Genomic DNA, 25008 nt, shown 5'->3' on the forward strand with positions numbered 1-25008 from the left:
TCACTAAAACAATGATTTCTTTATTGCTTAGTCTAAAGTTCCAGTTGAAATAAGTAATGTTCAGAAGATTTGAGATCAAATTAAATACTTTGAAACAAACATTGAAGGAACGTCCTATCTTCCTCCAACTTACCCATCTCTTGCCTACTGCTGCACACCCCAGCTCCATACTGGGACAGAACTTTAGCTGCTGCCTGCTGGCAAGTCCCATTGTTCTGTGCAAATCCAAGGTAGTTATAAGAACCCATATTAATAACACCTTTTATCACTCTCCCTGTGTACCTGTGTTAAAAAAAACATTAAAAATTAGGACACACAACATTGCAAAACTCAGCCAGAACACTCTTCTTTGAGTTTCATAGAGTATGTACTGAAACATTAGTAAAAAGTCTATAAAATCAACAATTAAATTTTTTCAGCACTGATCCTCGTTATCAAACTCCAGCAACAAAAAACACATTCTCCTTCTCTCATAGTTGCAAACTAAAAATGGAAGTTCCCGCAACAGTCTATATAAAAAGGCAGTTATGCTATTATATCAAATATTACTTCAGGATTTTCAAACAGTTTGTTTTCAAAATTGTTCCTCCTCCATCTCAGAAACACACAATTTGCTGTCCAATCAGAAAATAAGATATCTAGATCAGTTAACTTGGCAGCCCCTCAAGCAGGATATCCTCTAACCATGGAAAGGAAACACATCTGGCACTGCTGTGCTGATGCTACGTGACAAGGAGATTAAAAAAGAAGTTTAGTGGAAAATGAAGTTTTAATTATTTTCCCCTTGAAAGCCAAGAAAATATGACTAGTTTCACCAAATACTGTGCTGCAAACCTCTTCATGTCAAGCCTCGTGCTATGTCATTTCCAATTTAAAAATAAAAACAAAAAAACAGAAGACAACAAAATATATCTGCCCTTAAATTTTTGGTTGTGTTTCACAAATTTACAAGTGTCTGGACTGGTTCTAAGTGAGCACGAGAAGTCAGGCAATCCAAAGGACCCACTCCAGGTTCTGTGCATCACACACAAAAGCGTACGTCTCACCATTGGAATATAGATTTCATAGACTATATATGAAATCTTAATGCATGCAGAATCATCGGTAAGTGTTAATACCAAAGATCACATAGTCATCTTGGTGGCCAGACGTGGTTTAAAACAGCCAGTGTAAATCTCAAAATAAACATAATTCATCACTTCTTTAACCTCAAAGCCTTCAATGTGCTTTTAGAGACCCTACTTAGAAGTAGCTGGTGGAAGCCTTTTCTTCAATCTGACTCACGTGAATGTCCAGTTATAGTCATGGGAAACTCTCTCCATCACGTCCACTTTGGCCCCTGGCACACTGCAAATTGGACGGTTCCAGGTGTCTCGAATGCGCATGTAGAGGTTTCTGGTATAGAAATTTTCAAAGTCCTGATACAATGGGACAAAGTCCTGAAACACATCAAAAATGAAAGGAAACAATACAATACAGCAAACTGGTAATAAAAGGAACAAGGTGTTTTCTGAATCAATGAATGTAATTTGTAAAATAAAGTAAAATAAATCAAGAAAATGCAGGAAAAAGTTGAGAACTCTTCATTCTTAAGTCCTGAAAAAAATTCCAACCAAAGTGTCATGGTTTTATGATTTTTTGGTCATCAGTATTCCACACCATAACATCATGTAATGCACTGGGGGTGGGGTTTGATATCTGCCGAATGTTCGTCCGACGGAGAAGAACTGCATTTCCCCAGGAGGCTTTGCGGTCAGCAAGGGGATATAACTCCATGCAAGGTCACCTGATCCTTCTTCTTCGCCTGCGCTTCGCTGTCTGCGCTTCGCTATCTGCGCTTCGCTGCCTGCGCTTCGCCATCTGCACTTTGCCGTCTGTACTTCAGTCACTCAACTGGACTGCACTTCTCACCCCAGCATTGTGGTGAGGTCTATACAATTCAAACAGATTCTCTCTCTCTCTCATTGTATTTTACTAATACTATATTTAGTAAAATCATTTGTTCCACCTCAGATTAGTGCTGTTGTTTTCAAGTATTTTGGGGTCCCCTGCTTCCCCTTTCCCAGAGGCGCGGATCCGCAGATCCCTCCGCCCTGCTGGTCACGGAACTGGGCCGGACCAGCCCATAAACCGTTGACATTTTTGGTGGAGAATGCGGGCAACAGTTGCTTTCTAGCTGTTTAGACTCTCTGCTCTCGGAGAGTTCCGTTGGGAAAGCTTATCTGTTTTACCACTACTCTCTGAAAACGTGACCTTGAGAACTCCAGGCGGACTGCCAGTATCGTAGGATATTTGTAAACTCTGAGCTTTACTATCTTGCCTCTGTAAAAAAAAAGAAAAAAAAAAAAAAAAAAAAAAAAAAATGCTTTCTGTAGTGAAACTGACTCTTAAAGGGCTGCACGCTGCTGCCTCTTCTTTCCTAATGCTCAAAACATACTGGGCATTAATTAAGCTGGCCACCTTGCTCTATGGAGCAATCGGCATATACAATCAATTGAAAACATGGGTGGAAATATGGACCTGGCACGTTCGTACAATGTGGCTTACAATTCCGGAGACAGCTGTCAATTTTACAGGACTGGGATTTTTTAAGGTTTCCAGTCTCACCTTTCAGCCTGTAATGCAGTTTTTGAATGAACACCTAGTCGCATTACTAATCTCCCTGAATGTATTGCTCATCATTTCGCTCAGTATTAGTATTTATTATATTTTGAGCATGTCCTCCCCAAAACCAGAGAATACTGAGTGGCAGGGAGTGTGGAGAGGTCTGGGAAAGACTTTAGACAGATGGAAATCTTCAGTCTCATGGAACTTTACTCCAGAACACCTGAAAGACCCCGAGAGTCTAAACAGCTATTTAAGGCAGGAATGTTGCGGCTTGGGCAGTTCTGAGGAGGCACATATGATTTGGGGCCTGGCTAATGCTTATCGGGCCTTATTCAATACTATCCTGGAGAGAGAGAGAGCTTCTGAAATTGAAAGGGAGAGTCTCAGGGAAAAAGTTCAAAATGAGCGAGAGAGTCTCCTGCTCCAGAGGAAAAACCTCCGATCTGAGAGAGATGCCCTCCGAATTGAGAGAGACTCCCTGCAATCCAAGCTCGACAATCTTCAATCTCAACAACACACCCTCCAATCTGAGCTAGATACTGTCATAATCGAACGAAACAAGCTCCAAGCTGCACTGGAACAGGGAGGTGCTCCTGAGCACTTACAGTACATTGATGACATCATTGTGTGGGGCAACACAGCAAAGGAAGTTTTTGAGAAAGGAGAGCAAATAATCCAGATCCTTCTCCGTGCTGGTTTTGCTATTAAGCGAAGCAAAGTGAAAGGACCTGCCCAGGAGATTCAGTTCCTAGGCATAAAGTGGCAAGATGGCCGTCGTCACATCCCGACAGATGTGATCAACAAAATCACTGCCATGTCTCCCCCCACTAATAAGAAAGAGACACAATCGTTTCTGGGTGTAGTGGGTTTTTGGAGAATGCATGTTCCAAACTACAGCCTCATTGTAAGCCCACTTTATCAGGTGACACGGAAGAAGAATGATTTTGTGTGGGGTCCTGAGCAGCAGCAGGCTTTTGAGCAGATTAAACAAGAGATAGCCCGTGCTGTGGCCCTGGGGCCAGTACGGATGGAACAGGATGTGAAGAACATCCTCTACACTGCTGCTGGAGAGAAAGGCCCCACTTGGAGTTTGTGGCAAAGAGCCTTAGGAGAGACCCGAGGCCGACCCTTGGGATTCTGGAGTCGAGCCTACAGGGGGTCGGAGGAGGGCTACACTCCAACTGAAAAGGAGATCTTAGCTGCGTATGAAGGGGTTCGGGCTGCTTCCGAAGTAGTCGGTACTGAAACACAGCTCCTTCTGGCACCTCGACTGCCAGTGCTGAACTGGATGTTCAAGGGAAAGGTTCCTTCCACCCATCATGCTACTGATGCCACTTGGAGTAAGTGGGTTGCACTGATTACACAACGAGCACGGATGGGGAACCTCAGCCGTCCAGGAATCCTAGAAGTCATCATGGACTGGCCTGAAGGTAAAAAGTTTGGAACACCACCAGCAGAAGATGTATCTCGTGCTAAAGAAGCCCCACCATACAATGAATTACCAGAGAATGAAAAGAAATATGCCCTGTTCACAGATGAATCGTGTCGTATTGTGGGAAAGCATCGCAGATGGAAATCTGCTGTGTGGAGCCCCACACGACAAGTTGCAGAGGCCACCGAAGGGAAAGGAGAATCAAGCCAATTTGCAGAGGTAAAGGCTGTCCAACTGGCCTTAGATGTCGCTGAACGGGAGAGGTGGCCAATGCTCTATCTCTACACTGATTCATGGATGGTAGCAAATGCCTTATGGGGGTGGTTACAGCAGTGGGAGCAAAATAATTGGCAAAGAAAGGGCAAGCCTATTTGGGCTGCTGACCTATGGAAAGATATTGCTACCCGAACAAAAAATATGGTTATAAAGGTGCGTCATGTAGATGCTCATGTGCCCAAGAGTAGAGCTACAGAAGATCAGCGAAATAACCATCAGGTAGACCAAGCTGCCAGAATTGAGGTGGCTCAAATAGACCTGGACTGGCAGAACAAGGGTGAGTTATTTTTAGCTCGGTGGGCCCATGAGACCTCAGGTCATCAAGGGAGAGACGCAACATACAAATGGGCCAGAGACCGAGGGGTGGACTTAACTATGGATGCCATTGTACAAATCATTCATGACTGTGATACATGCGCCACAATTAAACAAGCTAAGAGGATGAAACCTCTCTGGGAGGAAGGGCGATGGCAAAAGTACAAATATGGGGAGGCATGGCAGGTTGATTATATCACTTTGCCACGATCTCGCAATGGTAAGCATTATGTGCTCACCATGGTGGAGGCAACAACCGGGTGGCTCGAAACATATGCAGTACCCCATGCTACCGCCCGAAACACCATATTAGGTCTGGAGAGGCAAATCCTGTGGCGACATGGCACCCCGGAAAGAATTGAGTCAGATAATGGGACTCATTTTAAAAATTCACTTGTGGATACTTGGGCCAGAGAACATGGCATCGAGTGGATTTATCATATCCCCTATCATGCACCAGCCTCTGGTAAGATCGAACGCTACAACGGGTTGTTAAAAACCATGTTGAAGGCAATGGGTGGCGGAACATTTAAACACTGGGAGAAGCATTTGGCAGAAGCCACCTGGCTGGTTAACACCAGAGGATCAATCAGTCGAGATGGTCCTACCCAATCCAGCTCCCTACATATTGTAGAGGGAGATAAGGTCCCTGTAGTACATGTAAAGAACATGTTAGGAAAAGCAGTTTGGGTTTTTCCTGCTTCTGGGAAGGGCAAACCTCTTCGCGGAACTGTCTTTGCCCAGGGACCTGGGTCCACCTGGTGGGTGATGCAGAAAAACGGGGATGTTCAGTGTGTACCACAAGGGAATTTGATGTTGGGGGAGTGCAGTCTGTAATCCCATGTGTTAAGCATGATGTAGTGATGTAGAATAAGGGGTGGAATGTCATGGTTTTATGATTTTTTGGTCATCAGTATTCCACACCATAACATCATGTAATGCACTGGGGGTGGGGTTTGATATCTGCCGAATGTTCGTCCGACGGAGAAGAACTGCATTTCCCCAGGAGGCTTTGCGGTCAGCAAGGGGATATAACTCCATGCAAGGTCACCTGATCCTTCTTCTTCGCCTGCGCTTCGCTGTCTGCGCTTCGCTATCTGCGCTTCGCTGCCTGCGCTTCGCCATCTGCACTTTGCCGTCTGTACTTCAGTCACTCAACTGGACTGCACTTCTCACCCCAGCATTGTGGTGAGGTCTATACAATTCAAACAGATTCTCTCTCTCTCTCATTGTATTTTACTAATACTATATTTAGTAAAATCATTTGTTCCACCTCAGATTAGTGCTGTTGTTTTCAAGTATTTTGGGGTCCCCTGCTTCCCCTTTCCCAGAGGCGCGGATCCGCAGATCCCTCCGCCCTGCTGGTCACGGAACTGGGCCGGACCAGCCCATAAACCGTTGACACAAAGCTTGTTAAACACAGTATTGTTACTTCTCAAAGCATGTGCCAGTGCAACATCACCTGGAAATGAGAAAGCACTGAGAAAGTTGAGGCACTCTATTATATTTTCTGTATGTTAGAAAAGCATATAATAAAGCAGCATTACTATTATTACAGAGCTATTGTTAGAACTTATCACATTTTTTTTATTCAGAAGCCAAACAATTAAACTTCATTATGGCACCTCTGTTCTCCATAGCTTATCATGACTGAAGTCCCACAGGATTTTTCTGTGCACGAGAGTTTCCTGAATTCCAGCTTCCCTTCCAACTTTTTTCAGGAAAACAGTTTGACGTTCTTGTGTGTCACCCAAAGTGTGAGAGCAAGGACATCTGAGCACTCAAGAACGTGTTTTTCTGGCCTACTTAAAATGCTTGAAAGTCATGAGATTCCATCACTGCTATTAAATTTAAAGGAAGTTTGACATTCAGTGATCATAACAATACAGAATTCATTTGCTAATGTCGCAAAAACAAGCCTTTGTAAAACACTACAAAAGGAAAATGTAGACTTATGACAAAGGTAAAGAGCCAGCATCACATTTCTTCCTGTTTTTAACAACATAACTGAAAATATGGAGAGAGGCATTTTTTTATTAGGTGGCAGGATAAGATAGAAGATCTGTCTGACCGAATACTAGTGCCTGGTATTTCTAACACGGAAGCAGAACTGGGAGCATTTATACCAGTTTCTTTAATAACAATTCACACAAATAAGTACTGAGAAGCTTCTACTTGCAGTGCTCAACTGAAGGAAGAGTACATTTTCCTTTAGCTTCCCCATTTTATGGTTTCATAACTTTTAGATTAGAGTAAACAAACCATCTAGATTCACCTTTTACATCCTCCTGCCTGAAGCTGCACAGGAAAGACAGCTTCTAGGTAAATGTTGCTGCATCTACTTTCCCTTCTGAATTGCTTGCACATAATGACACGCCAAGAAGGCACAAAGATACTCTTTTTCATCATTTCAATTATGGAAAAAAGAGATTTAGCCAGTGATCTCCCCTTCACAGAATAAAGAAAAAGATAAAGATCAACTTTTACACCATCCAGTACTGATACGACAAGGGGAAATGGTTTTAAGCTAGAAGAGGGAAGATTTAGATTGATGATAGGGGAAAATTATTTACTCAGAAGATGACAAGGCACCAGCACAGGCAGCCCAGAGAAGCTGTGGATGCCTCATCCTTGGAGGAGTTCAAGGCCAGGTTGGATGGGGCTCTGGTCTAGTTGGGGATGACCCTCCCCATGGCAGGAGTGTCAGAACTGGATGACCTTTAAGGTCCCTTCCAACCCAAGTCATTCTATGTCCTTCCTCAGCAAAGGAAGACAATGGGAATGAGATTTCAAAGAGTTACGATGCACTGAATTATTTCTTCCTTGTTCCTTTACTGAAGTATAGTTTGGCATTCACTTTTGCCATGTCTCCTCTGAAGGCCTTCCATCAAATTGGATTAACAAGGTGGAAAGTAAACAAATAATGTTATAATCCTCTGGAAAATCATTAGTTTTCTGAAGAAGTAACACAACTTTAACCTTCCTCACCTTCAGTATCTCACTGTCCCAAAAAGATGGCAGATTTCAGGCTTGAAGCACTTACAAATTTGACCCTTTTGCAGTGGAAAAAAACATCAACACATTCAAAAGCTTAATTCATATATGAATACTTCACTCTAACAAAGTGGTGATAAGCACGACAGTACTTGGAGCAATACACTAAGATCCCAATTCATGACTTAAGATTCCGAATAGTTAACTGGTAAGTGTTTGAAAGCTCTATTACAGGATCTTAGATAGGGATGGATGAAGTGAGGAGGTAAAAAAAAAAAAAAAAAAAAAAAAAAAAAAAAAAAAAAGCAGAAAACAAAAAACAAAAAAACAAAATTTAAGAGATTTGAACTTCAGTTATAACCTCAGATATTTTTAACCACTTCCAGCTTTTCTTAACCACTTTGCATAAGAATGTGACTTTGCAGTAGTTACTGAAGCACATTAACTATGTGACCCAGGAAGTCAACTGAAATTTTAGCCAAGGTTCTTGGCTAGGAATGGAGGCTGCAAATTAGTCATTGTTCTAACTCAAGCAGGTATGCCTGGGCTGATACAGTCCAATCTTACCTCATGTTTCTAATCAGATAAATTGTGTTTCATTTTGAAACAAGGTGACAAAGCAGGAAGACTAACAAGCTCAACTGGTGAGAGAAAGATAGGCACCCACAACAGGTCGATATCACCAAGATATAATGCAAGTACAATCTTACAAGACAAGCAGCATAACCTTAGACGTTATTGTGAAGTTCTTTAAACCTTATGGATTATCGTGAGATTAAAAAAAAAAAGTGTGCTTCAAAAGTTAACAGAAATTCAAGGAACAAATTATGAGTAAAAGAACTCATGTCCAATACAGGACACTAGCTTTACTTTTTAGGAGTGCTAAGGAAGCATTAAAAACCTAGAACATTAATAGTGAAAGAACCTCAGATGCATAAACTTAAGGACTAGAGATCTTCCATAAGCCTGAAAAGTATAGCAATTTCAGTAAGGAATTGAAGCAAGGGAAGAATAAAGCTCTCCCTTGGGGTGCAGTGCCTTAGCACAGGCAACTCGTAAATCCAAGATTTCATCATATTGTTAATTAGTAATATAAGTGAAGGTCAAAATGAGAGCTTTGTAACCATTAGCTTGGAGCACAGTAACATGCAAACACAGCAATTATGTTGCTTTTAGAGCCAAGTTTTTACAGCATTGCATCTAAGCTAACAGATGGTGCCACGAGCACCAACAAGGCTTACCTGCAATTCACCTAATGCATCCCTCCCCAATAAAACAAAACTAACTCTGAATGGAAATCAGGCAGGCAAATGCAACAAACAGGCTTCTAAAAGGAAAAAAAAATAAAAATGAAAAAGGCTGGTTCCATCTCACTGCTATGTGAGACAAGAAAAAGTCCAGCAGCAACTGTGGGCAATTTTTTATATTCTCGCAGGCCTACAATGAGCTTTGCAGATGCTAAGACAATACTGAGCAGAAGTCTCCAGTTCACCACCCCAAATGTACTTGTCCCCACAAATCCAATTGTAGAATGTTCGAAAGCTTCAGATACCAGAAATACTGTTGGCACAGGGAAGCAGTCAAGCACAGAGAGGTACATTAAAGAGTTAGCACTCCCATTCAGACAGTTTGCTTCCATGTACAAAATAGACAATGTAATTAGTAGGTAAATCAGATCAGGAGAAGTACAAAAGCAGTTTTCCTTTTACCTATGAAATGCTACAAGCATGGCTACTGAAAAAGTTACACCTGAGCATCAGGTTAAACTGAGTACACATACAGTGATTCCAGGGTAACTGGCAGTTTTTATCTTTCCACTCACCCATGCCTAAAACAGACCAGTGTTTCTGACAGGATATGCTACACATACCAGTTTCCAGGAAAAGCCCAGATGGATATATTTGAACTGATGCCAAAACACAATGACTACACCCTCCTGGTAATCCACACTAGCAAAGCCTTTACCTTTTTGTGTAGTGCTGGCAAATACTAGTTTTTTCTAGAATCATTCATTGCTTTGTGCTGCTCTCTAATAAGTTGCAAGATATTTACCCACTGTCAGAGGCAGTCCCAACATACATGCATTAGAAATCCTACTCTTCCAGTTATCTTTGTCCAGTTCATTTTCTAGTTCTGGTGCACACAATATGATGTAACAGTTTCAGCAAGAACTTAGCTACTGAAATCAAGTGCTCTCCGAAACAAAAAAATCACAAGGCTTTTTTCTCCCCTTTTTTTTTTTTTTTTTTTTTCTTTTTTTTCCTAAAACCACATTCCAGACTGAAGCTTACTCAGTGCTGTTAACTTCAATCATTTTCAGAAACACACCACGAGAAATATCCATATACTTCAATTCCATGACTTCAGGACGCATCATTCAGCCCTATATGGGACATTTCCTTGCAGAGTGTAATTTAGTTCTGCTCACACAGAACATCTTCATACTGCTCATCTACACAGTTACTTCCAATGCCTTTGCTTTGAGCTCTTCACCTACAAAGTGTTTTATAAACTATTTCAGAAAACTAAAGCTAATTGTTTTGCTTGATTGCTAAGAAATTTATAATCAATTTGAGATTCATGTAATAAAAATAGTACTTCACATAAAGAGGTCACTGGACCTAAATCTGCTAGAAACTACACCAGGGCTTCTCTGATATATTAAATTTTAAAAACAGGAGTTTTAAGCTTTTCCTGCACGCTGGTATCTATACCTCTTTACTAAAGGACAATAGGGATGTCAGCCAGTTGCCTGAGAGATTCAAGTATGTGAAAATGACAAAATGCCTCAAACCAAGATATTGAGCACTCCCCTGTACCACAACAAAACCTGGCTCCCACACTGGGTACACTGCAACACCTTACCATCAATTCATTTGCAGACAAAAAAGCTCAAAGCATCAAAATGTGAGGTCAAGTTCTGGATCTAACATGATCACTTTTCTATTTGTCCAGCATCAGAAATAGCTGTTCCAACCTAAGCACTAAAAACATGATTTAGGGAAGTACACTACACTGGCATTTCTTTCACTCCTGAACTTTTTTGAACAGAACTTCTTATTTTCCATCCATATGCAGTATAGACTGGCCTATCCATGACATGATACACAGCAAATTGAGCCTTCAGATAGAAGTGCTTCTCACGAGATCCAGCCACAGAAATCTTATGCACAAAACAAAAACACAACACGTGCAGCTCTTCCCTGAAAGCCAAGGTCAACACACAGGGAGTTTCAATTCATCTATCTGGGAAACTTACTTGTTTAACAGAATCCTTTCAGGAGAAGATGCAATGCTAGAATTAATTTAGAAAATAAAAAAATTAAGATTAAATTTATTTTTGAACTGGGATAATCAGTTGCTAACAAACTCTCTGCTTGTGTCACCTGTGACAGTCCTTATGGAGAACCCAATATCAATAACCTACCCCCAATCAGAACTGCTGCCTGAGGTCTTCTGTAACAGAAGTGAATGTACAGTTATCACCACTCTCATAGAAAAAGGCTACTGTAAGCAGGCACCTTTCCCACTTGGTATGGGAACAAGCATTTCACAGAAATACAGTAGCCAATCTTTCAGTTACTTCTTTTTAATCCTCAAGTATCATGAGTACAAATATTTAAACTCCTAACATCTAGCACTGGTATATTTTTGCAGCTGTTTGCTCTTCTTTTCTGCACCAATTTCAAGGATATAAGTAGAAAAATACAATGATGTCATATTCTCAAGTGATATAAACCAAAGTAGCTCAAATTAAACAAACACATCAAGTTACAAATGGAGATTTAGCTTGCAATATTCATTCAGATTTTGGATATTGAAAGGGAATAAAAGTTTTACTTCTAGATTCCAGAAGTTAGTTTTGGAAATAGTATAAATTTAGCTTCCCCACTGTTAACAAACATGAAATATCTATTCCTCATTAAATTCCTGAAAGAATATTTCTGTTTTGGAATTATGTGTCTTACCATGAGTCAGCTTAATTCTACCACAAGCTACTATAAGTATATGAAGAAGCTACCATGAAATCATTTTAGGCATCAGCACTGCATCTTATCTCATCTACCACAGCATGATACAAACTTTGCCTCATGCTGCCTCTAAAAGAAGTCGTCTTTTGTCTTTCCTCCTTCCACTCTCCTATCCTTAGTAATTTGTTTATATTCTTGAGCTGCTTCCCCCCACCCTCATTTTTTGCTAGCCAATTCCAACTGCTTGTGTGGCTGCCTAGAGAACCAGAAACCAGAGAGTGAAAAACAAACTGCCCTGAAGTATTGTAAGCTGGATCGGTGACCGAGAAAAACAGAACCCTAGTCAGCAAGAGTAAGCCAATCTACTTTGACTTTCGGAGGAAACCTCACTGGTATTCACACTATGCTAGGACAGCTCACACTGCTCACAGTTCACAGTTAGCAGAAATAGCTTACAAACTGCCAGTTTAAGTGGCAGCTCCTTAACAGTAACTTGAGTGGGGACTAAAGGCCTCTAAAAATGATTTAAAACAATTTAAGATTATCGGTATTAGACTAACTGCTGGAGATGGCAAGACTTTTTAACTGCTAACAGAAACTTTCACTAAAAGGCTTTTAAAATTCTTTAAATGCTATCAGTGAGTCAGTGCCTCAAATTACTCACCAGCTAACCCAATACCGTTTTGAATCTCATGTTAATTCAAAATCATCCAATTTACACTCTGGCTCTTACTGCAAGCTTCTCTTTACAGATACTTGGGCTGGAGAGAATGTTTCCAAATCAAAACACAGACAGCAACCAGAACAGCATCAGAAAGCATACCACTGCTGTGAAACTCCAGCTCGATCCTTCAAGAAGCATTTCTCTTGCTACTTGTGCTGGCATACGAGGTGTTTCTCCCTGAAACACTTGTTTCTGCAGCCGAGGCATCACTCAGCACACTGACATAATTGTTGATGTAGTTTCCAGTAAAACAGACCATATAAGTATGCCACCAAAAAATAACCCAAATAAACAAAACATTGTTTTGTTTAACCATACCACAGTACCAGCATAACACACAGAGCATTTCAGATACAAGGAGAACAGTAGAAAATTTTGAACAATATTGCTCTGCAAATAAATATTTAAACTAGAGGCCTCAGCCATACAATTTCCACATTGAAATTTCTCAGTCTTTACCTTTTGTTCTTCTCTTTCTATTGCATTTTGACACTTCTCAATCTTCCACTGCCGCATGAAATCTCGCAGATACCCGAAGAGTGTGAGAACACCGTAGCCTACATAGGTCAGCACAGCAACCAGCATTGGTGTTTCTTCAAAAGCTTCATTGAAAGGTCTTTTGTATAATCCTCCATTGTGCACGATGTGATCTATCTGAAGTAAAAATTTAAACAGAGGCAGCTGTAAGATAGTCATTCAAGGAACATCAAACAGGCATTTCTGAGTAATCCCTCTGATCTTGTAACTGATTCTGCCCTCCCCTCGCCCAAATCCTAATTCTTCCAGCTAGGTTCAGTCATGACAAACACTGTTAGTCTCCATATACAAGGCTGGTGTGAAAAAGCCTCCTCATCCACCAAGACTTTCAAATAACCGAATTCACAGAGCAGAGATTTTCAAGACCTACCAAAGAGGGAAAAAAAAAAAAAACACCAAAAAACAACCCACAATAAAAATCCAACTAAACAAAACCCACAGAAATCCAGAAACAGAAATGAACAGTTCAATAAGATAAAGAATGCATTCTCGGGATTATGAGATCCAAAAGAACTGGACAATATTCAAACAAGATTCTGCTATGGAAGCCTACACTGCTGTAAGAAAACAAGTATCCTCTGTGTTTCTCCATAGCCTTAAGCCTAAAGATGCTGACATAACCACTGTACTCATCCATGTGGTGGACATGGCATCACAGACAAACAACTCATTGTATACACAGCCTCAACATTGCATATATGTCAGAACACAGAACAGAGCAAAGCTTTCTGCATCAAATCCACACGGCACATCATCTTGTTACCTAAAAGCTATCTCCCGAAAAAAAGAATTTGACCAGTTGCATAATAGGTGTGCACCTCAATTACGATTGATGTGTTGTATTGGTGACTGTTACAGAAAGTATTTGAAATAACAAGGCAAGTGCTCACCCAAGGCAACACCATAGCTGTAAGAATGTCACAGTTTTAACTAGACTACTTATTGGTATACAATTCTGTAACTTTCTCCAAACCTACTATGGAGGGTGTTGCCTGATGTGCAAGGGAGTGGCTGGATGACAAGAAGGAAACCAAGATAAGCTTCAATAAGTTACTACATTAATAATAACAGCACACTGAAAAAAGAGCCGGGTCAACAATGATGTTTGAATTTCTGTAGACTGTTCTCAAATTTCAGTTATAGGCAAATACAATAAGGAGTCTATTTTAAAACATTGTAACCAAAGAAACATCAACGCTTCGGGAAAAGGATGGTCCTAAATACATCAAAGAATGATAATCATGTCCAGCAGAACAGTACAGGTCATTTTTGCATGGCATCCATAGGATCATATGGGAAGGGAAGCCAGAGTTGAAGTAACTTATTTAACAGCTAACAAATCAATTAAAGCACACAAGCTTTCCATGCAATACTTTCTTTGGAAACCAGCATCTGTTCATTCCAGATGCTGTAGCAAGTCTGTATTTCAAGTGTGATACTATTATCTTAAGCTTACTTTTTAGAAGCTTCATAAGATACAATCAAGCTATAGCTACGCAGTCAATAACTGAGCACGAACTTCAACACTACCTTTCCCCCAATACCCATTTCTACCTATTTCCTTTGCCAACACACACCCAGGTGGTTGCAGAGCAATATAGAATTTCACAGTGTAGTGACTGTGGTTGTCAAGACTTGAGAACTCGTACATGCGTGGAAACAAAACAAAGATACTGTAGAAATGTATTTTAGCAGCTGCACTTATGCCAGATATAAATAACAGAATTGCAGTGCTTTGAGGCAAGGTTTAATACTGAAGTACTTTTAAAACATGCTGCCTGGTGGCTTAAGTTAGAAAATTTCAGACAAGTGTAGAAATCCCCCTAGGCTTACAAAACTGCAGCTAAGATGAAGGCAACTTAAAAGTTTTATCAAGGCCAGAGTTTCACAGTATGTTTTCCTCACAAACAGTGCCAACCAAAGCGTCTCCCTTTGTCCCACTCACTCCCACTTTGAGCCATCTGCACCACGCTCTGGCTTGCACAATGAAAGCTAACCTGACTTTCAGCACAGCATCTCTCCAACAACATGGAACTGACGCAGGCTGCAAATACAGTGATTTGCAGAAAGTTATTTATTAGACTCTAACAATCTTCACACCACTGCTCCACAAACTCATTTAAGAGATCTCAACAAACAAGAATGAACAGCTGCTGGGGAGGGGTAAAAGCAAACGACAATCAGCAGGCTCTGTAAGTCAACCCTGCACAGGAAAAAAAACACAAGTGCCTTCTCTTGCCTAATACTCTCAAGACCTCTTAACTTTATTATTGTAGCTCCAATTCATGAAACCACAAAGTTTTACTGCATCATGCAGCAAAGCTCCCAGGTTACTACAATTTCAAAACTTGATGAATTACAGTTGAATTTGGTGTCCTCAAGCTGACAGCCTGGGCTCCGAATAGCAGCTACTCTGGAGATGTGTAACATCTACTACCTATAGCTGTCTGTAAGTAGTTGCTCATTTCTGGATGAGCAGACAGATGGCAGTGACAACTCAAATGGCTTAGCACCTAATAAATGGAGATCACATCAAAGCTTCTAATGCCTTTCTCAGGAAGAGACAAAAGGTTACAAACTAACAGCTGAGGTTAATCACCAATAGCTACTGATGAATAAATAAATAAATCAGTTCTAATCAGAAACAGTATGTAACACTTTTTCTCTTTTAGAGATGCCCCTGCTTGTGAAAAATGCTAAAATTAAGGTTGCCTTGCCTTTTCTTAATGAAATGTTATTTTTGACAGACTCTTTAAGTAATATAAGCATCGATTCAAGACAAATTAATTTCACTTCCTGGTATTATTCTACCACTGTGCTCATACAGAGCAGAAGGACAGCCTGACAAAACAGTGTTTGACATGGGAGTGAAGAAAAAGCAAAAGCGCGTCACTGAATTCCTCCAGGCAGAAAAAATGGCACCCACTGACATTCATCAAGACTTGCTGAATGTTTATGGAGACCAAACAGTGGATGTGAGCATACTGAGGCACTGGGTGATGTGTTTCAGCAGTGGCAACAGCAGGTCATCCTCCGCTGGTACAGATTTTGATGAGTGCAGACTGTTGTTCACAGCTGGTAAAAATGCAGCAAATAGCTGATGGTAGTGACTATGTTTAAAAAAAAAAAAAACAAAAAAAAACAAAAAAAAAAAAAAAAACACACACAACAAAAACACAGCATCTTGTAGCTGAGAACTTGCTCTATCAAGTAGTGTTATAGTGTTCTTTGTAACTGTTGTGATTCCCGTGGAAATAAATAGGAGTCATTAGTTTTGGAGTGACCTACATACAATTCCTACAATTATCATGATAGTGTCTCTGGTACAGAGGATGGGATTATGGATGTACACACACACTGTAAGCACGCCTCAGCTTACATTCTTACCTAAGCGCTGTGCAAAGTTGTGCTTTAAAGAACACTCTGTCCTACAGACAGCATCAGTTCTTGCAGCGCCTTAAGCTCAGGGACCACCAGAACCAGACTCCAGCTCCACAGAGAAAAGGTTTTGCTTCTTGTCTCACTTTAGGCAAATTCTTCAATGACAAGTACAAAACAAATTCTCACGTAACATTCTTACATTGGTAGCTCTTAGCACGATTGCAGGCCACCTGGCATCAGGGACAGAGCAGTGTCTTCTACACAGACACAGTTCTCATTTAAGTCATCCCACTAAACGTAAATTCACAACTAGATATGTAGCTAATTGCATGCTTCACCAGCAGAGACCTCTGCTGTCTTATTAGGTGCACAGATAACTCCATCAGAGTTATCAAAGTAAGGGAAAAATGCAACTGATAAAAGTCATTAACAGTAAACTTGCTTTTACTTGCACCTTCACAACTGCCCTTTTTCTAAGTTTGGACAGGTCTTCACAGAAGGACCTCCATGTGTCACCCTATCATGGATTTATAAAGGGGAGAAAAAGAATCAAGCAAACAGATAGATTGCATTATTAAGTTCCCACTGCAAGCAGCCAAAACAGGACACATCAAGCTAGCATTATTCTTAACCTATATGTTAATGAAAAGCTTATTTCTCAAGGTCAGTCAGAGAAAGGGCTTTCAGGGCATGTGCTACACCTATGTCAGCAGCCAGTTAGGCTAAGAGCTCCCTCTCATCAAAGTCAGCATGGCAGAAACAGGTGAATACAGAGGAGCATGCAAAAGCCAAACTCCAACTGTAGGGCAGGACGACAGCACATAAACTTCCAAAAGCATTACAGAAGTTTTGCAAGAAGACAAAAGCCATGTGTAAGCACAGGAACATGCATAGACACCAGTGCAGACAGTACAGACAGGATTTAATCAATGAATCTTTTAAAGTTGTTTATTAAAAACATTTGCCATGGTAAATACCCTGCACAAGTGGCATACACTTCAGGCAGAGATGCTACAGAAGCACAGCACATGCAACACAGTTAACAGTGAACACCATAAGCACTTACGCTGCTATCCTAGGAAAACTACAACACTCCGTATTAAAAAAAAACTGCTAAACTGCTCTGCTTCTTGCTGCAAGGAAAAACAAAAGCCAGATGAGCCCAGTGATTTTATGTAAATGCCTTAAAAGTTGCTGGAAGACAACTCTGCAAAATTCCTATTAAAATGTAGCAGCTTCTGATGACACGTACCACACATATTGCAGATATTCCACTAGGAGTCATACAGCTTCTGGTTTTAGATGTATAATACTACTACTACTTCCCAATGTTGCTTGCTTTTTTTTTTTGTCAAAGATTCCTGTCAGTTACAGGGAATACATGGAAAGACAGGGCATGTACCTCAAAAGCAGTCACATTTGTTATATGGAATCAAGAGAATCAGAATGAAAGAAACTACAGCGCTAAATGGTAATTTCCCCGAGGCAGCCTCACCTGAGCTATTACTTATTCTGTGTTAACTCCTCCCTGTCACCTCCAGACTTTCTTCTTGTGCTGCTTTGTTCTTAGCCTTCACATCTCAAACTGCTGCAATGGTAAAAACACTGAGATTCACTACCAAAATTAGAAGGCACTGGTTTGAGTCACATTTTAATCTTTCAGGAGAAAGAAAAAAATATCATTGGAGGGTTTTTTTTTTGTTTTTTTTTTTTGTTTTTTTTTTTAAACACAACAAACTTTATCACACAGGTGTATTGCCACTTAAGTATTTCTTCTTGTTGGTGCAGATTATCAAACACTTGAATCTGCAAATATTATTTCCCAACAAATTTGACATTCCTTTGATAACTAGGATGCCTTTGCCGTATCCACGCAAGAAGTATAAATCCCTCACACACGTTCACAGTTTAAATGTATACCTCCTTTTTTAAATGAGTGATACAATCAAAGCTATTTTTGCCTGTGATTAGTACTGACCTACATGTATACAACTGACCATCAGAACTCTCCTGAGAATACACTTTTTCCTGATAGTTTATCTTGTTACCTCAGATCTACTATGTTATCTAATATGTTCAATCAGTCTGATACATACACAGCATTTTGATAAAACATGCCTTACATACATTCAGTTATTAAGTGTGCAATGAAGAATTTCAAAGACAGAACAAGTCAGGGGATCACTAACAGACCAAGCCACAGGCTCTCAAGTTTTTACAAACGCTAAAACCCACCACTTCCTACATATTTCAGCTCCTGCCTCTTCAGCTATAAGCAGTCAGCAAGGCTGCACTTCTCAAGGCAGAACAGCTCTTTCTCAAGGAATGATGTTTTAATGAAGGCTGGGAGTTTTGCCCCCAGCTTCAGCATGGCTCCCAATTTGTGCTCCTAGAGAAACTGAAGTCAATAGAAAAAAATCAAAATAAAGCTTTGGTTTTCTGGTCGAGAGTTTGAAAGTATGATGTTTACTTAAGAAAAACAGCTTTTGCTGTACATTTAAGACAGGAAAACAACTTGCTTCAAAATGATCCCACTCATGTAGTTGCTGTAACAAAAAGTGATTTTGCATATAGTTATAAAATGTTATTGGAGCATTTAAGGAACAATGTAGCTTAATTTAAAATGGTAGTTTCAACATTATTTCAATATTTGATTCAAACTGGCCTCAGTAACACACACAGACTTAAGAGAAGCCAGTCACATTAATTGTGGGTTTGTTCTTATACTGTGGGCTTGTTCTTATACTAGTACGGATAAAGAAATTTTCAGACAAGTCTGACACTGATGTTACAGTCACTAATTTAATATGATGGCTTCTAATACTCATTAGCTAGAAAGATGTGTTTAGCTATTCCTTCCACAAAGGCTTATAGACTTTAATAATTACATTTGTTATTAGGAAAGTATCCTCATTGCACAGATAGGGTTTTTCAGAAATAGTTCTGTCAGTTAGAACATCTGAAGGAGATCACAGTCTTTTCTAGGTCAGCCAATTTTCTACTCCGTTCAGTTTTGTGTTACTGATGCAACATATTATCAAAAAGCCAAGCTAGAAACAGAATGCAATAAATTTCTTTGTGCCTGACACAAGCCTCAGAATACATGCTAAAAACCCAAACATCTACATTTTTATCAGGGTTCAAGGGTGAAACACTCATGTCTAACCCAGGGCACATTCCTAAAGTCCAGGAGTTTATCTGTGCAATCATGGACTAGTTCCAGTCAGAAGAAACCTCCAGTGGCCATCATGTCCACCCCTAGCTCAGAGGAGGTCTGAGCACAGCAGGGTCTTGAGGGTCACATTCGGCCTAGACTTGAACACCTCCAAGGACAGACTACAGCCTCTTGGGGAACTCCTTCCGGGATTTTACTGTTCTCATGAAAAAAAAAAAAAAACCAAAACCATCCTTAATATCTAGTCAGTGTTTCTCATTCTTCCAAATAACATGTTGCTTCTCATCCTATTGCCACACAGTTTCAAGAGCCTGGAACCATCTTCTCTGCAACCTCCAACCAACCAGCTGGACCTTTACTCCTTAGGCTAAGAAATGTAGTTCTCAGTCTCTCCTCATACCTCGTATGCTTCAGTTTCCTCAGCCTCTTGTTGCCCTCCAATGGTTTCATAGACCGATGAGGATGCGTGACTATCTTAATGGGAAACTCAGTACCGGGCACAGTGCTCCATGTGTTCTCACTTCCTCATGAGTATGTTCATGAGATTTAGTTCTTAAGATCCTAGAGTATTCAATTTCTGTCTGTCAGGAAGTACTTGCATTTTAAAATTTGCACACAGGCTCAAAAAAACTAACCAATTTCATACTCAAACCTCTTATGTTAATATAAAATTAGCAGACAGAGTTATTAAAAAATCTTTATCTTAACCTTCATCTGAAGTGAAGGTTATTCGTTCACCTCGAATGAAAGTTATTCATATCGCTGCAATCATGAACTCGCTGTAATGAGAAAAACTTCCAGTATTTGTTCTCCTCTTCCGAAGTACAGTCTCCCAAAGAAGTCTCAATCCGACTCCAGCAACAGCATCTATAAAATGAGGATGGAGCCAGCATTCTATTGCACCCTGAAGCACTTCATGAGATGATTTTGTGCAATGTGATTAATTGCAAGCTCAAAGGACCACAGAAGCTGTTTGGCAAGTGCATGCTGAACACTTACTAGCAAAAAGCTTATGCTGCTGGTGTTAATGCTGTGAGAATTCAGGACTTGTAACAGTTTTAAAGGAATTCAGCTTTCTCAGTCATCCCCCTCTCTTTAATCAAAGTATTTCTTCCCTTCCTGAGGAAGTCATGTGAAACCCTGTTTACTAAAGGATGTCTGTAATACACTAACTGGAAATCACTCTAGCACAGTATTTGAAAACCTAGAATCATCCAGAAATTTAAAAATTCTTTGTATAATTCTTTGTATAAGTGTATTGTACAATACACTTACATAACTGACTTGGAAGTACTGTGCACAACAAATTAAAAACTTGAAATCTCAACCCTATATTCCATTTTTTTTTCTTTTGTTTGTTTAGTTTGAGATTATTTCTTCAGCAACATCTAAAACTGTAAGAGAAGCCATCCTAACGTGAGAAGCTCAATTAAGAAATCCAGAAAAACACATTAGTGAACTTCTGTTCAAAGTAGCAGACAGATTACAATAAGTCAACATGGGCATCTTGTCTTACTAAACAGGTCCCAATCTCCCTGCTCTAAGCAAGAATTTATTTATTTTAACACAATCTTAAAAAATCCTTAGTTGTTCGTTTCAGAGAAAGACACTGCATTGGAGAAACATATTCCAGCCTAAGATTGTATCACAGAAAGGAAAAGTGTTTATTCTTGCACTCTAAATAGCATTCCAAAGTGTCTTAATAAAACTTCACTACTGTTTTTTCTACTGAGCTCACGTAGCACCCTCTCCAAGAGACCAGAAGAACAGAAAAAGCAGAATCACACACAACCTGGAGTGCTATTATTTTACTTGACTTGCTTTCTTTCTCTCAGTTATGTTTATTTCCTCTATTCAAGACAATACTCTCTGGGACGTCAGGCCTTCATCTTACCTAGCGTGGTATTACACTAAAGCATAAGAACTCAAATATTAGTTTATTTTAATCACACACTCTTAAATGTACACAGCATCAGAAGTTGCTCACTTTTTTCACTAACTTTCCACAGTTTTTAATTGCTAGATGGTTCTTCAACCATTTTTACTGTTCCTGTTTTAACAAAAAAAGCTTACAGTGGGATTGTTGCACTCACTGAATTTGAATCTCTAAAGAGATTGATTGTTTGCAGAATCAAAGTACTTTGAACACAGGACTTCCTAGCAAAGCAAAATAACAGCTCTTTCTTTATCTCGGTACTTGAACAGAATGATTTTCTTTACATGCTGAAATCCTAATTTCAAATTATTCCTTTCTGAGCTACTGATAATATTTCATTATCTCCAAGGCAGCCAAAGTCAGCTCCCACAGTTTCAGCAGGCAGGTTTCTTCTCTTAGCAAGAAAAAGGATGAGCAGTTTAGATCCCAGCAGGAGACAAAATAGCATTTAAAAATGAAGGTGAACATTCCCACCCTCTTCTGTTCATGATGGAATGGCAGTAGAGAACATTCAATTTTAAATATCAGTCTCTCATTGTGGTGAGTGCTGTAAGCACAACTTGAAGTTTGTGCTGTAAAGATAATCCCCTTGAACCTGAATTTTTTTATAGGGGAAAAAAATTGAATAAAATAAAGCTTACTTGAGCAACTTACAGCACAAACATCTTAGGTACAGTTAATCTTACTATTTTTCTACACTGTTAAAAAGACATAAAGTCTGCCTGTCCTACATAGCCCTACAGGAAGGTGTGGTGATGTATCTGAGTGATACTCTCACAAGCTCCAGGTTTTTCCAGATAAATCATCAACGTTTGCAACACTTCCTTATACCAAAGGCTTTTCTTCCCCTTCCTCTTTCCATCAACATATTAATTTTCTCTCAACCTTCTTGCCTCTTACTTCTCTCAGGCACCAAACAGGCACTCTTGCAAAAGAATCTTTTTCCCTGCCTATCCTTTACTTTTCTGTTCTTTCCTATTACCCAGTTACTACACGTATAAGCTACCTCCTTTTTGGTACTCAATTACTTTGCATTCCACAGACTTTGCCACTTGCATATTCTCAAGTGTTATACATGGTACATACATACATGCAAACGTTTACCTACACAGACAAATATATTTAACGCACGATAAGCATTAACATGTTCTCCTATGGAGAGACAGAGCAATGAAGATTCAAAAAAAAAAAAAAAAAAAAAAGCCAAACAGCCAAATCTTTGTTGTTTTCGTGACAGTATCTTTGGGGGTCCTAAACTCCTAGAACAGCTGATATTTGAAAAACAAACAAACAAAAAAACCTGTAAACTATGAGTAGCCCTGAGCAGTCCCCAAGCATCAATTAAGGGACTTTTAACACTTTGACCCTCAATTTGAAAGTCAGGGATCTGGACCATGTAAGACGTTGGAGAAAGGAACACATGGTTTCTAATCATAAACAACTTCTTGATCAACAAGCAGGTGCCAGAAAGCTTTAAAGCTTTCTTATAATCACCTTGCATGAGTAGACTTCAGCTTTTTGCTAAGATGTTCAATGATCATCAGCACTACAGTAAGAGTTCCTCTCTCTAGAAGCGATCATCTCAAGTGCCTTTGGTTTGCAAGACATATTCAAACACACTATCATACACAAGCCAACAAATGAATATGAATTCTCATAACACACTGAACTTCTTCAGCTTGACATCAGCAGCTTTTCCATTCACATACTCCATCTTTCACGTTTTCCAAACATGCAGCTGTATACAATCCTTGAAGAAAATGTTCCCTCACTCCATTCTTTGCTGTTCTTCTAAAGCAGAACCTCCACTTAAAATGTGTGGAACGGGCTGGGGGAAGGGGTGGAAAAGAAGAACAGAACGCACACCACCACTACTCATGCTTAGTACAAAGATTTAAACCTAAGGCTTCATAGTGAGCAATTTTTGGTGCCTGCAAAGCAAGACTGCCAGTGCCATAACTTCCTCAACAATAAACCTGGATAAGCTGCCAAGAAAAGGTGCCGTAACCTCCCCCGACTGTTCACTCCCAACAGTGTGCTGCTATCTGCTCCCGAGTGCCAGGGAGAGACCATGAGTGCCCACCCAGGGAAGGAAATGCAGGAAATGACCTGGGTTAAACCTGGGAAGAAAAACAAAAAGCGTGCCTTTAGCCTGCATCAGTTCTCAACCTGGTTCACTCAGTGACAGTATGAACTTTCCCTGAGGAACTGCAGGGGAAAATAGGGAGCAATAGGAAGGACATCAGCAGGGGAAAGCTTCTCTCCAGCAGCAGTATCAGGTGTAGACCTCTGATAAAATAAGTTCCATATTGCTGGGACCGCTTCTGGGAGAACCACTAACATGACCACACAAAAGTTGGGTGCTCTGCAGGACAACAACTAGAACTGTGAAGGTGCAAACGCCCAGCAATACATCCATAACACAGCAAGATGAGAAGCACTGCACAAAGCCCTTCACTCTCCCGGATTAGGAAGCTCCTGCTCAGAGGACACACCGCACCTGTAGCAACAGAGCAGCATCAAGGAACTAATTGCTGCTTTCTGCTAAAGCACGGACCTGTTACACGGGAGCGGTATTCTAGCTTAAAGCCACAGAAACCCAGCGGCACGGGACGGCCAGCCCGGATGGCCAGGCATCCCAGACATGGGCAGCGGCCCGGCCGCCGTTACCCGCGGGGCCCCCGGGCTCCGGGCCACTAGCGGGGCTGCGAGACCCGAACTTCCGCGGGGCTCCGCCGCAGGCCCCCAGCTCTCCCCTCGGCCCGCCGGCTGCCTTCGGCCCGCTCAGAGTCCAGCACGGAGGCGCTGCCTCGCCCGCCCCGAACTCCCGAGCCGGGCGCTGCCCTGCCCCCCCTCTCCCTTCCCCTCCCGTCCACCTCCTCCCTCGCATCGCTGCCGGCCGCGCCCGGGCGGCAGGACACTCCCGGCGCTCTGACCTGGGTGTCGGCTGCGGGCAGGCCGCGCACGTAGCCGTTGCGGAGCCCTCCGTGGGCCGCGCCGCTGCAGCCGTTGGCACGGGGCTGAGCACCCGGCCCCGGCGCCGCCGCAGCCCGCTCGGGCCGCTCCATCCCGCCGCTGCCGGACACGATCGCGCCTCTCCCGCTCCGCTGCCCCCACCCGGCCGCGCCGCGCCGCACCGGAAGCGCGAGCCGCTGCTTCCCCCAATGGGCGGCAGAGACGTCACGCTCGGGGAAGAGACAAGCGGCGACTGAACGCGGCGTGCTGTGGAGCACGGGGGGAGGAGCGGGGCGTGAGGGCGCGGCCCAATGGGGAGAGCAGCACGCCCATCAGCGAGCGGGGAACGAGGGGAAGGGAGCGGCCGGCCAGTCGCAAAGCATAAAGTTCGGAGCGAGGCGGAGCCAGATGGTGATTGCTGCCCAATCAGCCGTCAGAGACAGAACCGGGAACGAAGAGAAGGGGATAAGGAAACCAATGGCAGCACGAGACGGAGGGCGGGCGCGAACCGGACTGGGGGCTGTGTGCAATGATAGGGGGAATAGCAGGGCGGTGCCTGAGGCGGCAGCCAATGGGGCGCTTGGGCGGGCTGGCGCGCCGATGCTCGTCCGTGTGCGCATCTGCTCCAGTTGATGCTCCTGCAGTTCCCAATGGTGCTCTGGTCGCTGGAGCAGGAGGAGAGCTGTGGCCGGTAAGCGCCGTGCC

At 41.6% G+C, this 25008-nt stretch overlaps 1 protein-coding gene across 1 annotated transcript in view; it reads right to left on the reverse strand.

Annotated features, from left to right (window-relative positions):
- SPTLC2 (serine palmitoyltransferase long chain base subunit 2) overlaps nt 1-24416 on the reverse strand; it is a gene marked incomplete at both ends in the record, with an annotated part of 63145 nt that extends 38729 nt beyond the window's left edge. Inside the window, 4 exons of the mRNA XM_079536808.1 lie at nt 134-282; nt 1285-1439; nt 12779-12973; nt 24285-24416. Of these exons, the coding sequence (XP_079392934.1) occupies nt 134-282; nt 1285-1439; nt 12779-12973; nt 24285-24416 (631 nt within the window). The remainder of the gene's footprint in view (nt 1-133; nt 283-1284; nt 1440-12778; nt 12974-24284) is intronic.
- Nucleotides 24417-25008: the final 592 nt, after the last annotated feature.

Source organism: Tetrao urogallus (assembly GCF_951394365.1).
Source record: "Tetrao urogallus genome assembly, chromosome: 6".
Lineage (NCBI taxonomy): Eukaryota > Metazoa > Chordata > Aves > Galliformes > Phasianidae > Tetrao > Tetrao urogallus.